We start from the raw sequence: 15039 nt of genomic DNA, 5'->3' as shown, positions 1-15039 counted from the left end.
TGATTTTCAATGTACAGGCAAGTCGGTAGATCAACTCTGTGCCTAATGGATGAATGTATAGATAATGCTAACTTTATTGAGTTGGTCAATACTCTGACCTTTCATCCTCCAGATAGACTGTGAGTTGAAACCAGTTCAGATCAGAACCTCTTCACACCGACCGACCTTCCAGCTTGAGATTTTGTCGACATTTTCTCCTCAAATGGCGGCCAAAGGGGTAATTGAGTTTCAACACATGCCATAATTTATAGGTAAGCATTTTACGGAGGAAATATGCAATTAATGTCCTTTAATGAGCACAAATTAGCTTTATTTCTATTTAAATCAATTATAACAATAACTTATTACAACACTTTTTATAACCAATTAAAAAAAACCGTCTAAAGAAATCCTATAAGATTCAATAAAATATCTAAATGTAGAGAATGTACGGCTACAACCAGACTGTTTTATTCCTGAACTTTGTTTTATGAAGTCGCTACAGCTGTTCTGGTCTTCCTTCGAGGTCCAGCAGGAGCAAGTGCTACTTGGATTTCTTTGCCTATCCTTGTAGGCCAGCTGATCGCTTCAAACCTGCGGTGATGAGGTTTATCAAAATATGTCAAGTTAAGTCAAACAAAACAATAAATCGAAATCGGCTTACTTCTTCGCAACATCTTCCTCTGGGAGGTAATGGTAGAACTCGTCGAAGATCTCGTATTCTGTAAGGAGCTTTCTGACGGTTTCCTGGTGCGGAGATAGAAGGTGGTCGTTTGTCATCTTTATTTTACGCTGGATCAGAACATTTGAAAAGCCTGCCTTCAATCAATGTTTACGTTTTTACTGTCGTTTTTAAAATTATTAGTCGCTGGAATTTGGCATCGATGCGTTAAGGTCAATAGATGATTACATGATTCACATGATTAACCTCACAGGTTGTATTGTAAAAGTGTTGTCAAGTTAAGTTGATCTTTATCTTCTTCCATTATCTAAGGTTGGGTTGTTGGGCTAGAAGGTGAAGCTTTGAGGGCCAGATATACTCTTCCCGCTTGTCTAGGGAAATGGATCTTAGCATTTCCGGGTCAAACTGATCAAGGTCATCTCAACAAATGTCCCAGAATGAAATGCCCGGAACCCGATGCTTCCCTCGGGTTGCCTGTGACTCCTGAAGTAGTTTCTCAAGATAACATTTTGACAGTTCCCAAATTCAAAATTCACCAAATGATACAAGTCCTGTAGAGAGCCCACAACTATTCTTAGTCTAAATATCTAAGTTACAAAATCATAATTTACCTTATAAGTGTCGAGCTGTTGTGGGATCTGTTTGATCCAGGCTTTCTTCTCCTTCTCTTCTTTGGTGCTCTCTGGCCTCACACGCAGCCTTCGATATATGACGATACACTTTTCACAAGCCTTAACACAAACACAGCGTTAATACACGGTCTGCTGGTGAGATGGATCTTCACTCACAGCATGGAGTTGGCCCCGGAGTTTTGTGGCAAAGTGATCCAAAGTGCATTTGGCTAAGACTTTTCTCTTGTCACACAAGGCTTGTCGGACAGGAGCCACGCGGACTAGAAATGGGCCGATGATGATGGAAGCAGGAAGGGATCGTTCCAGTCGTTGTTTCTCCACAAGGTGCTTTTTGACCTCCTTCCTCACCTCCTTCACCGACGACAGGCTGGACACGTTGACTCTGTCCCATTTGTAAGAGACAGAATGTCAAATTCCCGCTTCACAATAAGCTTAACAAGATCTCACTTCACATAGTTTTCTATCCCCATGTTGTAAAGCTCCAGGTGCTCCATGAACTCGTCAGCGTAGGCCCTGAGGGGGATCTTGGCCTTGTTCAGAGCGTTCTGCATCTTCTCCTTAGTCTCGGATACTTCTGGCTCCCACATGTACACAGACAAGATGACTGGATCACCACCGATGAACAAGTTCTTCATCACAAACTGAAAAGAAGCCCACAGTTATGTTGATGTGTCCAACTCAGGCCCAGGAACCAAATCTTATTTTAAGGTGGCTTACAAGCTCTTTAAACACTTATAGAACTGTAATTTATCTGTTTTTAACAAAATCTCGCCCAGAGAATTATCCTCTTATTATGAAAGTAAGCACTCAGTTTGAACTCTTGTTCTAATTTTTTCACATTTTTCGTCCCTGTAGCTGCACTGAGAACTTATCATCTGGGTGACTGCCTTCCTCTGATTTGAAAAACCTTTAAGATGTGTATTTTTTCTTTGATAAATAAATGTCGGACTTATGCTTAAAAATAGAAGATATAGATCATGTGTATGTTTTTATGCATTTAGAAGAGAGATCTAGACCAGGGTCACAAAGCACTTAAACAATAAAAAAATATATATACTAAACAGATCAAGATAACATCGAACACACAGGAGTCCCAGAAAACCAGGGAAAAGCCTGCACGAATAAGAAAGTCTTAAGATGTTTCTTGAAGGAGTCAGTAGATCATCAAACACAGAGAGAGAGGAAGATCGTTCCAAAGCTTAGGAGCCGGAAGGATTTCTCTCCTCTGGTCCTGAACCGTGTTCAGGAACCATCAGTAGATTCTGATCCACAGACCTCAGAGCCCGAGCTGGGGTGTAAGGATCATCATCATCTATGTCAACTTATAACAAGCTTTATTAAGTATTACAAGCCCTGGGCGTTAAGAGCTTAAAGTCATGTGCAAACCCTTTCTTATGTGATTATAAATAACACAAGATTTTGTTCTAAATATATGTTCTATAAAGCGTTATTCAAATAACATTTACAATGTTGACGCTTACTTAAAACCTTTGTACTGCTTACTCTACTGTAAAGTTATTTGATTATCAAACTGTACAAGTATTTTAAATGAAAAATGCAAAGGCCATCTTGTTTAGTTTTAAATATGTTTTTGGTCCTTTAATATGCTTGCATGGACTAACCCTAGCCGATTGACAGATTCTGAGAGCGACGCGGAGGAAAAGAAAAGGAGTCTATCCACTATTGTAGCACTAATAAGGAGGCGGCATACTCAATAAAATCTTGGATAAAAAGCCCGATAAATCCATCAAAATATCTTGGGAATGTTTTAAGAAAACATTATACGAGACACCGTCATGGAAGGAGTCATATAAAAAAAAACCTTTGTGGATCTTACCCCATCAACTCGTGGAACATTGTACGTAGCAAGAATTGCTTTATCAAACAAATCAATAATGGTTTTTCCAAAGTCCTCCAGGGGTGTTGTATATTGAACGCTCTTCGACTCCAGAACCAGGTCAAGCAAAAACAGGGGATGCTTTTTTGGCCTGGAGTGAAACAGAAGTTTCTGATCTAGTTGGTTTAGAAACGATCCATTATAGGTTTTGTGACTTACTTAAATGGGCTGCTGGTGAGGTCTCCTCCCCAGGCCATGTCCTCCGGACACTGTAACACACTGTAGCAACTGTCCTGGATCAGACTGTTCAGATAGAAGATGGAGCTCAGCACCAGGTAGCGGAGGGAGTCCTGCATGCTGAAGCGCACTCTGCTGATCAATCGGAACAGACTTGAAGTCTTGTACGCGAACCAGCAAGTCTCGTTGACGTTGAACGTGCCCTTGCCGAGTTTCTCCAGGTTTCTTCTTAGAATGTTGCTCAGTATGCTCATCCATGACTGGTGGAGAAACAAGCCCATCTGATGAAACACAAAGACAGACGGCGAGACTTTAAACGTCTTGGTCAATGATGGCGAGGCGAACATGCTTCCATGCCTTCAGATGGATTTCAGTCTGCCGATCTTCAAACTCTTTGAGACCCTGTGTCTCAGAAGAGACGTCGAAAAGTCTCATACAGGCGACCTTTCTGCATTCTGTTTCCACTTCTGATAAAGCGCGGATGACTTCTGTGTTGGTCAGGAGGTATTTTGAGGTAAAAGCCATTTTGATTCTCTGGTACTCGTACTCTGGAACTGACACACATTCTGCAACAGATACAGGTTTTGAACTTAAAATTCTCCATATACATTTTTCTCTCACTTTATATTAAGTCTCAACAAGTACATACTGTACTAGCTAGATTGACATTTACTGATCTCACTCAAACTTCTTTTTAAGAGAAAAAAAATTGCAAAATTCTGTTTCGGGTATCCTCATATCCCCCATGTAGAGCCCAAGTCAACTTTTCTAATCAATTGTAGCACTTTCTAAAAATCATGCATGATTTACACACAGCTTCACAAAAAATGGGCCAAATATCAGCGTGTAGTGTAAAGTTATAACCAGGTTTATCATAGTTCAAAACCCGAAAAATCCCCATACAGTTCACAACTTGCGTTATGTGTGTCCCAATTAAACGAAGATTGATTTTAAATAACTAGATGTTCCTCTCTCCAGCAAAGATAAAACCATTCTGAAGGTTGCAGGTGATCAAAGAAAAAGCCCTTTGAAAATGACTGAAATTGAGAGAGATGGAAATTCTCCTTTCATTGGTTCTTTTAAAGTAAATGATTCATCTTCAACTTTTTGTCATAACAACAAGAGAACACATACTATATGTAAATATAAAAGTTTTGTTCATATCTTTATCAGAATTACCAGGTTAGCCATCGCAATTTCAGTAATATTCAGCCATAAATTCTTTGATTTTTGAGAGTCTCATAGGGGGTCCCAGAACTCCATAACAAAAGATAGCTGGAGGGGTTTATTTATATGGCTCTTCATAGTTCCGCATACCTATCACACATGCAAAGTATGAGCCAATTCGGCCGACCCCCATCTTCTCACCTCTGCCTGGTTTTGCATGGTTTTCAAATGCAATGACTCTTAAATTAGGTATAGAAACTACAAAACTAAACCAATTTAGTGCTGCTTTAGTACCAATTTCTTTCAAATTTAAAAGTGACACAACGCCCATCTTGCACTAAATGTAGTTAGAAATGTAATCACTTACCTTTTTCCCTTATAGGCAATTCTTCCTTTTTTGGCAGCTCTTCCAGAGCACTCTTTAACTCTTTGTCATATATTAAGATGTTCATGGTCCGGTCATACTCGTGCTTGACCCGTTTCTCTAGATCTCCTATAAACCTTTTCACCCTGCACACATGAAATCCCTACATGAACTATCGTTCTGTTACAATAATATATATAATAATAATAATAATATTTACAGTTGCGGTCTGAGGTTGGGGGCTGACGAGGCGATCCGAGCAATCCGTCTCAGACTTTCATTTTGAAGGGATGGGGTGGCTTTGCTGACAGGAAGGCTGTCGACAGACTTGTGATATTGAATGTTGGCCTCTGTGTATTTTTTAAGGCGCAGGGCAAACTGGAGTCGCTGCACAAAGACTCGCGGATCCTCGGCGACGAAGAAAAGCCTGATCCGGGGAATCCAGTACTCTGTTTTTTCCACCAGGATGTCCACTCCTGCAGAGAGCAACGGATACTGTCACGATAATCCTACTTATCCATACTTATTAGACATATAAGACAACGGTCTTGTTAAATATTTATGGACTTTTCAGAGTCCAAAAACAACTTGACCCTTGTATTATCTCAAGGTGACCCGGAATACCGAAAACAAATGTGTTTGTGGTATCCCTTGTGTTGTCTCTGGGTCAAGATGAACAACCTCCCTGGCTTCCATAAATGCATATGCAGTGGTGAAGGTTATTCCCGAGATAAATCAAGGGTTAAAAGATAAGTATCTGTACATGTCTGATCTTGAGTGAAGGGAGGTGTTTTAGGACCTGCCATGATTAATAGTTCAGAGTCAGAAGCTCTAAATAAAAAACAAGAAACCGAGTTAGAGTCAGAGTTGAAGATTCTCAGGATGGACAATGTTAGAAATTAGTATTTTGAGAAGACTTCTCATGTAGAGGACAAATCGGAGATAGAATTTAAAAGGCCAGATTCAAGGTTTGGAAATGTTTGACTAAGACTGCGAGGAATGGTTGAATTATACAAAAGAAGAACAGGAAGGCAACTAATAAGGTTCATGGAGAACTTAAATAAAATAGGAGTGACTATGGAAGATGTGGAAGCTACAGTAGGCTGAGTTGCAGTAGCAATATTTTGTGTTTCGTTAACAAGGTTTGATTAAATATATAATTTCACTCTATAACATTTTCGGAATCAGGACTCACCCCAAGTATTACTTTTCTTATGTTCTTCATATAGACTAGGATCAACATCTTTGTCATCCAGGCTCCTCTTGACCAGCACCTTATGTACCATGTACTGATGTCGCTTCCTACAATAGTTGGATACTCCAACCAGCTGCCAGCTGTGGGCTGGGAGAGAATTAGACTTTTTCAAGAAACATAATTAAAAGATGATGAATAAAATGGATTTTAAAACACCATATATGCCTTCCTCCTCAGGTAGTAGTGCCTTCGCAGGGACAGGTTTTTGACTATGGACTCCATCAGCGCTCCCGAGGCCCAGCCAGTCTTCAGGTGTGCGACATTCTAAATCCTCATTATCGAATATCTAGAGTTGAAGATGAAATTAAATGTAAACCCGAAATGATTTGTGCATTAAATAGGAATATCTGAGAGACTGACCTCAAGTGGGAGGTTGAGCAAGACCTGTTCTGTAGGACTCGCCTCCCAGTCGTCACTGTTACTCGACATCATATGAGAAGAGTCGATTCCTTTCTCTTCAAGGAGCTTTTCAAAGTCAATCCTCATGTACTCTCGTCGAAGTCTGTTAACATCGGGTGATGAGGATAAAGCAAGGAAATATCAAGTGTATTTCTGTGGCTTTTTTGTTACTAAATATCTACTTGTGCCTGCAAACAAAAGTTTCGATGAAGTTTACCTTTCTATGGCTAGCTTGCGAGGTGTTTGTCCAGGCCCGGTATCAAAAGGAATCCGACTCTTGGGCTTATCTCCCTCACTGCTGAAGTAGTTTGTCAGCTTGCAGTAATCAAATTCAAACTTGACAGGGGGTGCTATGAGAAATAAAAAATAAGATTATTTCCAGTTCTATATAATAAGAAATTGCCTCAATATCTTACCATCTTGGGTTTGGAAATCTTTATAATGGATGATGGGTTCGCTTTGTGCCCTCTGCTGGATATGCCTGTGCTCTGTAAGCATCTACACAGATAGCAGTTACCGTATAGAGGGTCAATTGTTAAAGTCCATATCACCAGATTAAGAGAGGTACCAAGTGCATCACTAAGCTACTTCCATAGCCGATAGAATGGTTGTTACATTAATATCAACCATTCATTTGGACCAGTAGGCTCCTACTGACCACCCTTTTTTAGTCACAAATAGTCATCACTGAAAGTCATTTTTCCATCTTCCCAATAACAATAACAGTTTACAAGACATTTATTATTTCTTTTTTTTCCACTGGTAGTTTTTTACTGAAAACATCAGCAATCCAGCTATGATAATAACATGCCTTTAACAATTTACACTTTTAATTCCAACATATTTTGAGCCAACATTTTATCTCACTGCTTTTACCTTGAACCGTGAAATTGTTAAAATGTCATCTGAGTAAACGCCTCGCTGTTTCGTCATAAGAAGCTTCGACCTGTGGCCTCCGGTTCTGAACCTCCTTTCTGGAAGTTTTCTATCTGGATCTGACGAGTCCATCTTAACGCTGGACGGAAAATGCCTTTTCGTTTAAAAGAAGAATTGAAGAAGGTAAAGCCAACTATTTGTATTCAGATTTAATATTCATATTTCTAACAGATATGTATTACGCGGTTTGAAAACAACAACTGCTTTGTATTCTTTATTAGTGATCAGCAGAGCCTTTCATTTCCTTTTCAAAGTATTTAAAAATAAACAGAATTTATTATAAAATCAGGTGTGACATCATATTGAATTTACACTCATAAGTGTGACATCACAAAGTGTGCTGTTTACAGCATCAAGGACACCATTCACTATCTGATGCTATTAAAATGTGTCTTTTTAATCTTTTATAAAACTTAAACGTATCTGTTTTCTTCTAGTGTCGTTGGAGTCTATCGCGATGGACAGACGCATGGAAAACAAATATGCTTAAACCTTGTGTTACCTTGATCCCTTGTGTTGGCTTTGGGACAAGGTCAACTAGACCCGAGATCACACAAGGGTTACAATAACCTTTTTTTTTTTTAAAGCCTGAAGCTCTCTAAGAAGAGATGAAGTCCATCGTCCATCACCAACATAGATCTACTTAAAGACAGCATGTAAACAATGTTTTCTGATATTATCTATGTTTTGTATTTCACTTTTTGTTACATTTATTGTGGGAAAAAAAAGGTTTAGTATGGTTTTAACTCCAGTGTTTATATTGCTAAAGAAATAAAGTTATAAATCGCAACATCTTTAAAAGTTAAATGACATAAATGCATGGTCGTTCCTTCCATATGGCAATGGTCACGATGAATTCTCAAGGGCGCCATCTTGTGGTATCTCGCGTAAATGGTCTCGGTCGAGTTAGCATCGCGGCTAGCTGCTAGCCCAGGTTGCTAACATTAGCCTGGCACTGTTGCGAAGACACGTCTACACAGCCGGTCGCTGCTGCAGACCGGCGGCACATGGAAGACATGAGAAGGACTTTATTGACACATTTATCCACTCAAACTGAGGTAAGCGACACGACACAGACACCCCATTAAAACACGCATCTCTGTCTGACATGTTTCTCTTGTCTTGCGCCTTTTATTAAAGTTTAAGAAATGATAGCCGAGCTAGCGCTAACAGCTAGCCAGAGCCACATTTTTAAATTGTGACAACTATTTATAGAAACGGTTCTTTAATATTAGTTCACGACTCGGGGTTCGGCCGTGCAAGTGTGTCCCTTTAGCACGCTTTTCTAAGCAGCCTTGTACTTGTTGTTCAACATTCATTCATACGGTTTGTTTTGGAAGTTTTATGTGACCCAATGATTCTGTCATTGTCGCCTGCGCGCCCCCCAAACACCCCACACTGGGACGCACACACAACAGAAAAAAAGGAATTAACCGAAACCGATTTTGTTCCATTTTTAATGTATATAGATAGATTACCTGTTAAATGATAACAGCTAATTGGTAGGGTTAAATACAATTGTAAGTTGAAATGGAAAAATGTTAATAAATTCCAAAAATGATTCCTCTTTGCTCCTTTTCAATTAAAAAAAACCCTCTAGTATAACCATCGGAAAACTGACACCAGAAAATTGTTTGATTTCAATTTTCAATGGAAAATGTTTGAAGACGGTGAAAAAAGTTCAGTTTTAGTTTGGTTGACAACTGTTAAAATGTTTGACCTTATTTTTAAAACACTTCCCTACCATTGTATATCTATGTCATGTGTACTATAAGAATTGAAAGACTGTTAGGAATCAAAAGCAGCTGAAAATGTTTTGGGATTGTGATACAAACTCTACAAATGTCTGTAATAAATGCATATAAACCAGAAATATGTACGACTTGTGCGATTTATTTCACTCGTTTTCTACTCGCCATCATGTCGGCCAAAGGTTGAGATTATTTTTAGAGTAATCTGTACCTTTTTGGAGTTGTAGACAAAAATGTATGTTCATTTTAATGTAGCGACTGGAGCTCAGTTGTTTTCGTCCAAAAATACACACTTAAATACATCCAAATACCTCCATACTGCTCGTCTGTGACTTTCATCTTGTATTGACGCCTCAACATTAGCAATTCTTTAAAAAAATGTTTTAAACAAGTCTATACTTTGAGATAGTTTTCAGCAGAAGCTGTTAATCAGCGTAAATGTTGCACATGCGCACTGACACTGTGTTTTAATGAGGAAATACGGTAGACAGGAGTCGAGATACTCGGATCTTCCGCCAAAAAAACCCTCAAAATATACTTGGATTTATTCATGCTATTTTGGAACAATTCCTCTGGTCAAGGCTTCAATATGCTATCGATGTACATTACAGACGAGCAGTATGGAGGTATTAAAATGTTTTTTAGTTGTTTTTTTTGGACAAATAAAAAAATGAAAATGCATTTTTACCTACAACTCTAAAAAGGAACAGATTACTCTAGAAATAATACCAACCCTAAATTGATATGAGGGTGACTAGAAAATGAGTTAATTGAAATGTAGAATTTTTGGTTGAACTATCACTTTAAAAACATACAATCTTACTGATGCAATGGAAAAGAGGTAAACAAATACCATGTGCCAACTTTAAATTACGTTTTTTTAAATAATTTAAATGTTTTTGCGGGTCAATTCTATTGTACTTTTGAGTTACGTTCGACTTCAGATGTACCTTCTTCCTAATGAAACTATTCAGGAGGTGATGTGTGTGTTCGCGACATGCTTATGCGTGTTGTTACTCTCACAGCTATCAGTGATGAGTCTCCTGTGACTTTGCTGAGCAGCAGATGGAAGAATGTGCTCTTTCAGACCAGCCAGCTGGATCTAGTGAAGTTCCACAGGCTTCTTTCGAGGAGGCTGAAAGAGTTGTATGCTTTCAAGGCTTACGGTTAAAGTGTGGGAAGACTATTTTAATAAAAGTCTAATAATTAGGGGAAGAAAATCTTTTAAAAATGGATATATAGATAAACTTTTTTTTTAACCCTCTGGAGAACTCCTCAGGGAAATTGGTTAAATATATGTTATTCATAGTGTAATATATGGACTTATTGGTCATATATTCACCTGCTTGTAACACTGTTTACTGATTATTTTATGTGGCTTTTTCTGAACCATCTATATTAAATTAAATATACACACTTTTCCGCAAGACCATTCGAATGGTATATTAAAAAAACAGGCTTAAGACAGAATACATTGTCCTTTAATGTGCACAAAGTATACATTTGTACATAACTAAATTTAATTATTGATGTAGACCAACAGAATTCATTTTCTTCTTCAAACCAAAAACTTATCTAGAGACCTGCCTGCCATTTTTCTGGTTACATGTGCTCAGTTTTTTTTGTGGCTATTAAGCCTTTGCTTGAGCAGCCTAAAATGGAAACATTGTAATTTAAGTATTTTCCTTCTTGTGTTTTTCATCAGCCTTAAACAAATATAAATAAAACCATTATTATCTTTCTCAGTTGTTTGTGTTTTTTTGACCGGATCTTGTCTGGATCCTGCATATACTAATCCAATGGAGAACATGATGCCAGGGAGCAACAGAGCTCAGTATGGAAGATGTCTCGTCCACCAAATAGCTGGTTGACTGTATCGGGTGAGATTATGGAGTGGTTAATGATGGGTAAATGAGTCATCATTAAATCATGCTGTATTTACATTGACTTTCAGTCCTATTTTAAATTCTCTGATAGTTTTATGAATGGCTCATTAACTGTATTCAAATGTACTTTGCATTTTTCACATTGGAACGTGTTGTGTTTTTGAATGTATGCAAACCTTAAATAAAATAAATTTTACTCAGGATGCATGAGTGCTTAGCCATGAAATGAATTCACTTTCAATAGTACTATAGAAAACATTCATGGTTCTGGAAAGTAAAACAAATATCACAAATAAAAGGAGATTCAGTTTGAGATTGTGTTAATGAAAACAAACTTGCGTGTACATTTTCCACACAACATTTTTAAGGTTTAATTTCAAACGAGTTAAACAAAACTGTCAGGAATCTTTTAATTATAGCTCAACAGTAGGTTTTCGCCAACATACATTTAGCACTTGAATGCGTCGCTTGATGAAATTCTGGAACTTTAATGCTTAATCAGAAGCTAGAGCATTTAATTTCTTCATTTGTGATTGTTGCTACTTGACCCTCGACCCTCCCAAACATGACACCAGGCTACTTAAGTTAATAGATAAGTACTTTGGATATAACATGAATGCACTTTTAATATTGGAAAATGATACAATCTTGTACATAAAGCAGTAATATAACTAGACACTATACTTGAAAACACATTTTAGATCATTATGTTAAATGTGTCCATGTTTGCTCAATTCTATTGTAACAATATGTAAATAAATCAAAAGATTGACACAGAAATTGAAACGTATTATTTGCTAAAGTTCAAACCAGCAGTTTGCAGTTCTAGATTGTTTTCACAGTCCTGCTACCAATCTCTATTCAAGTATTGTTTGGTTCAAATCTTATTAAAATGTATTAATTTTGCCCTCCATCTTTCCACTCTTGCCATCTCAGAGGATATTTCTGTTGGTGATTAACAGGCTGGATCCACTCATGCTTATTTTTAGTTGCCTAGCAACCAGGACGAATGCCTTTTTGGGGTGGTATCTGCTGGCAGAGAGAGGTGGGCAATGTTAAGAATAAATCGGTCATGAAGGTTTTATCCATTGTAGTTATTGATCTGATTATCAATACCGTCACTTAAGACAATATTTTTTAATTGGATGAGTGTGCACTTTGAACCTAGTATAATACGAATTAATCTTATAAATGATTTAATTATTCTGTGGACATTATATATGGCTTAGAATGCATGGTACCAACAGTCCAGTCTGGTATATGCCTGAAATACTGTTTATAATATCTTAAATGATTTGTAATTTGAACTATTACATTATTTAAATCTTTATTGGAGTATGATCACGTGAACCTAATGAGTAAATTAAATAGTGTTTTTTTTACCAGAAGGGGTTTATGTGATTGCCGTTATGGCATGTCTGGAAATTACCTCAAAAAATGGCGTTAACCCTTGTGTTGCCTGTGTACGTGTTGTGTTGACCCGACCCAGAGGCAATACAAGGGATTCAACAAACATATTTGTTTTTGGGCCACCAGGATACCTTGACCCGGAGACAACACAAGGATTGTTCCAGAAAATAGTGCAAAAATGTTGGTGTAACATAAAGTTTGATTCGTCAATTATTAGAGAAACCCATGGCAATCACAGCCGTCCTAATTTTATTCGATGACCCCTGTTTTTATTGAAGGTTTATCATTCAACTGAGCCTCAAAAGTATATATATGATCTTGATCAGATGTAGCTATTCTTTGTAAGTCGACGATAGATCATATTTTTCTAAGAAGTCTAGATGCCAGTGTTCTTCCTGTTCAGTTCACAGGAGACTTTTTTGTCGGTCCCTTAAGTCATTAATGTTACCTCCGGAGGCATGTTCAATTAGAGGCAGGTGGTACAAACACACAATACTGAAAGCCCAGGTGCAATATTACATCAGGTGCTTTCAAAAAGAAGTTCCAAATGGTTAGTATTGTGACATATTATAGTTTGCCTTGAAGCATGACATCTTTATTATTCGCCCTTTGTTTCTGAGAAGATTGTTAAACGTTTTTCCTCTAAGAACTTTACATAAAACAGAAATAAACCAGTTAACAATTCTGTGAATAAAACCTATGATCAGTCGATCCTCATTTTTACCATAATTACACATTAGCATATGAAGTGAGTGAATCTCTGACATGAACATCAAACGGTAAATGATTGGGGTCAACTTTGTAAAATGTCTTTGATTTGGTAAATAAGTCTTGGACAGAAACTGACTCATCTAGAGCTCCGTTTATAAACATGAATGTAGCATATGTTCATGTCACAATTGGCCTTGAAACAATGGCACCCGAAAGCTAGATTCTAAAAATATGATTTATTTTAATCTTACAAATGATTCACATTCAAACCAATTATCTGCCAGAGAGAAAACAATGGGTTGTCATCATGGAAGACACAAATGGACTGTTGGCTGTTCTTGAAGGGCAAAAATGTAAAGCGGGGGGCGGGTTGGGGGGGTTAATGTGGGGGTGCAAGAGAGGGTGGAGATTGAGGGTTACCGTGTATAGACAAAAGAGCAGAGGCCTCGGTTGGTACACGCTCTTCTATTCAGCAGCTGGGCTGATCCACATGAACGTTTGCTTCACCTCATTCACAGCAAGGACCACAAGGACGTCTGACTGACCTATTTATTTTTTATTCTACTGCTCAAACCCACCTTCATTGTCAACATTTTTTGGGACTGCTGCTTGACTGCTTCTCATGAGCAGTGAGAAGTACCTATTGACCATCTTGGTAAAAAAAATAAAAATAGACGCTAAATTCTTTTTACATGTTTGTTATAGTTGGATTTCCTTAAATGTGTAAATATGTTTGCAGTGTGGCTGCTCGTAGATGCTTGCCTATTCATTAATTTAGTGTTCATGATGATCTAAACAAGCTGCTTATATGTTTTATTTATTAGTTTGGCTTATCTGATAATGTACTATTTTCCACTATTGTCCAGTTCATCCCATTACCTATTGGATTGCTCCTCATTTGTTACTTCTTTAGTAATGTATTCCTTCCCCTCTCTCTCATGTTTCTATGTCTGTTTTTGCTCTCTGCCTCTTTATTGTGGAGTTATACCTCATGAAATATCCTGGCTATTTTCTGTCTGCTCAATCTTGCCGTGTCTTCCTTCCTCCAGCTAGTAGCAGCAGCAGTAGTCGGTCATTCGTGTTCCGCCTCCCCTCCCTTCGTGTGATGTCACTCTGTGTTTTTATTGCTTTTGTCTTACAGCGGCTGCAGCAGAAGCAGCCCAGGCTCTTGTCACTCCCCCTTCTCTCTCTCTCGTGCCCTCTCTCTCCTCCTCGTTCTCCTCTCTCCCCTTTCTTCAGTGAACCCTACAGAGGAATGAAAGGAATAACGGTGAGGATGACCGAAGGACTACGAGGGGAATGGAAGGATGCAGTAGCTAGCTAAACGTCACAGACTCTTGGATTTAACGCCACTGCCATGCCCGTGAAGGATTTCTAATTTCATTCTCCCGCTCACGAGGCCTCTTGTGTCGCCGCACATGAGCGCACCGGACGAGTGTCCGAGGCTTTCAAAGACAAATCTTGGGCATCTGTCCGTCTGGGAGGCAGCGACGGCCGACTGACTGCATTGTGTTGCTTTGATGACCCCTGCTGTGTTGCTGCCTGTGCTCACAACCTCCCCTCTCTCTCGCTCACCCTCCCCCTTCTCTCTCCTCACTTTCCTCCTTCTCATCCTCTTCCTTTCTCTCCATCACAGCTCCTGATCCAGCCATGTTCGGCACAGAGTCTTCATGTAAGTACCGCCGCCGTCCGTCCACGCCTGTGTGTCTCTTACTGTTAATCTATACCCGTAAACATGTTGGGTGTCCCTTATTCCTGCAGCTTTCTTATTTGCGTTCGTGGTTGCTGGTGGT

The 15039-nt window shown here is 38.6% G+C and overlaps 2 protein-coding genes across 6 annotated transcripts in view; one reads left to right on the top strand and one right to left on the bottom strand.

The window, feature by feature from the left end:
• Positions 1-49: 49 nt before the first annotated feature.
• LOC148074032 (dynein axonemal heavy chain 1-like) lies at positions 50-7680 on the bottom strand. The gene is made up of 16 exons (XM_087797254.1): positions 7429-7680; positions 6969-7050; positions 6770-6902; positions 6514-6655; positions 6310-6439; positions 6094-6240; positions 5119-5374; positions 4902-5044; positions 3725-3933; positions 3350-3648; positions 3131-3281; positions 1741-1934; positions 1450-1675; positions 1273-1392; positions 644-726; positions 50-573 (listed from the first exon to the last, which is right to left on the bottom strand). The coding sequence occupies exons 1-16, from the start codon at positions 7558-7560 to the stop codon at positions 468-470; spliced, it is 2553 nt and encodes an 850-aa protein (XP_087653380.1). The 5' UTR covers positions 7561-7680; the 3' UTR covers positions 50-467.
• Positions 7681-8452: 772 nt separating this feature from the next.
• Positions 8453-15039, top strand: part of LOC148074031 (suppressor of tumorigenicity 7 protein homolog) — a 33483-nt gene continuing 26896 nt past the window's right edge. Inside the window, exons 1-2 of one of the 5 annotated variants that reach the window (XM_087797353.1) lie at positions 8453-8546; positions 14883-14918. In XM_087797353.1, the coding sequence (XP_087653479.1) occupies positions 14897-14918 (22 nt within the window). In that variant the 5' untranslated portion in view covers positions 8453-8546; positions 14883-14896. Of the gene's footprint in view, positions 8547-14460; positions 14517-14539; positions 14919-15039 lie in introns of those variants that run through there. The other 4 variants (XM_087797352.1, XM_087797354.1, XM_087797356.1 and 1 more) reach the window with 4 other exon arrangements.

This window comes from Callionymus lyra, chromosome 8, assembly GCF_982586985.1.
Source record: "Callionymus lyra chromosome 8, fCalLyr1.hap1.1, whole genome shotgun sequence".
Taxonomy (NCBI): Eukaryota; Metazoa; Chordata; class Actinopteri; order Syngnathiformes; family Callionymidae; genus Callionymus; species Callionymus lyra.
Note: the sequence above shows the minus strand (reverse complement) of the source record. Positions and strands in the feature narration are given on the sequence as shown.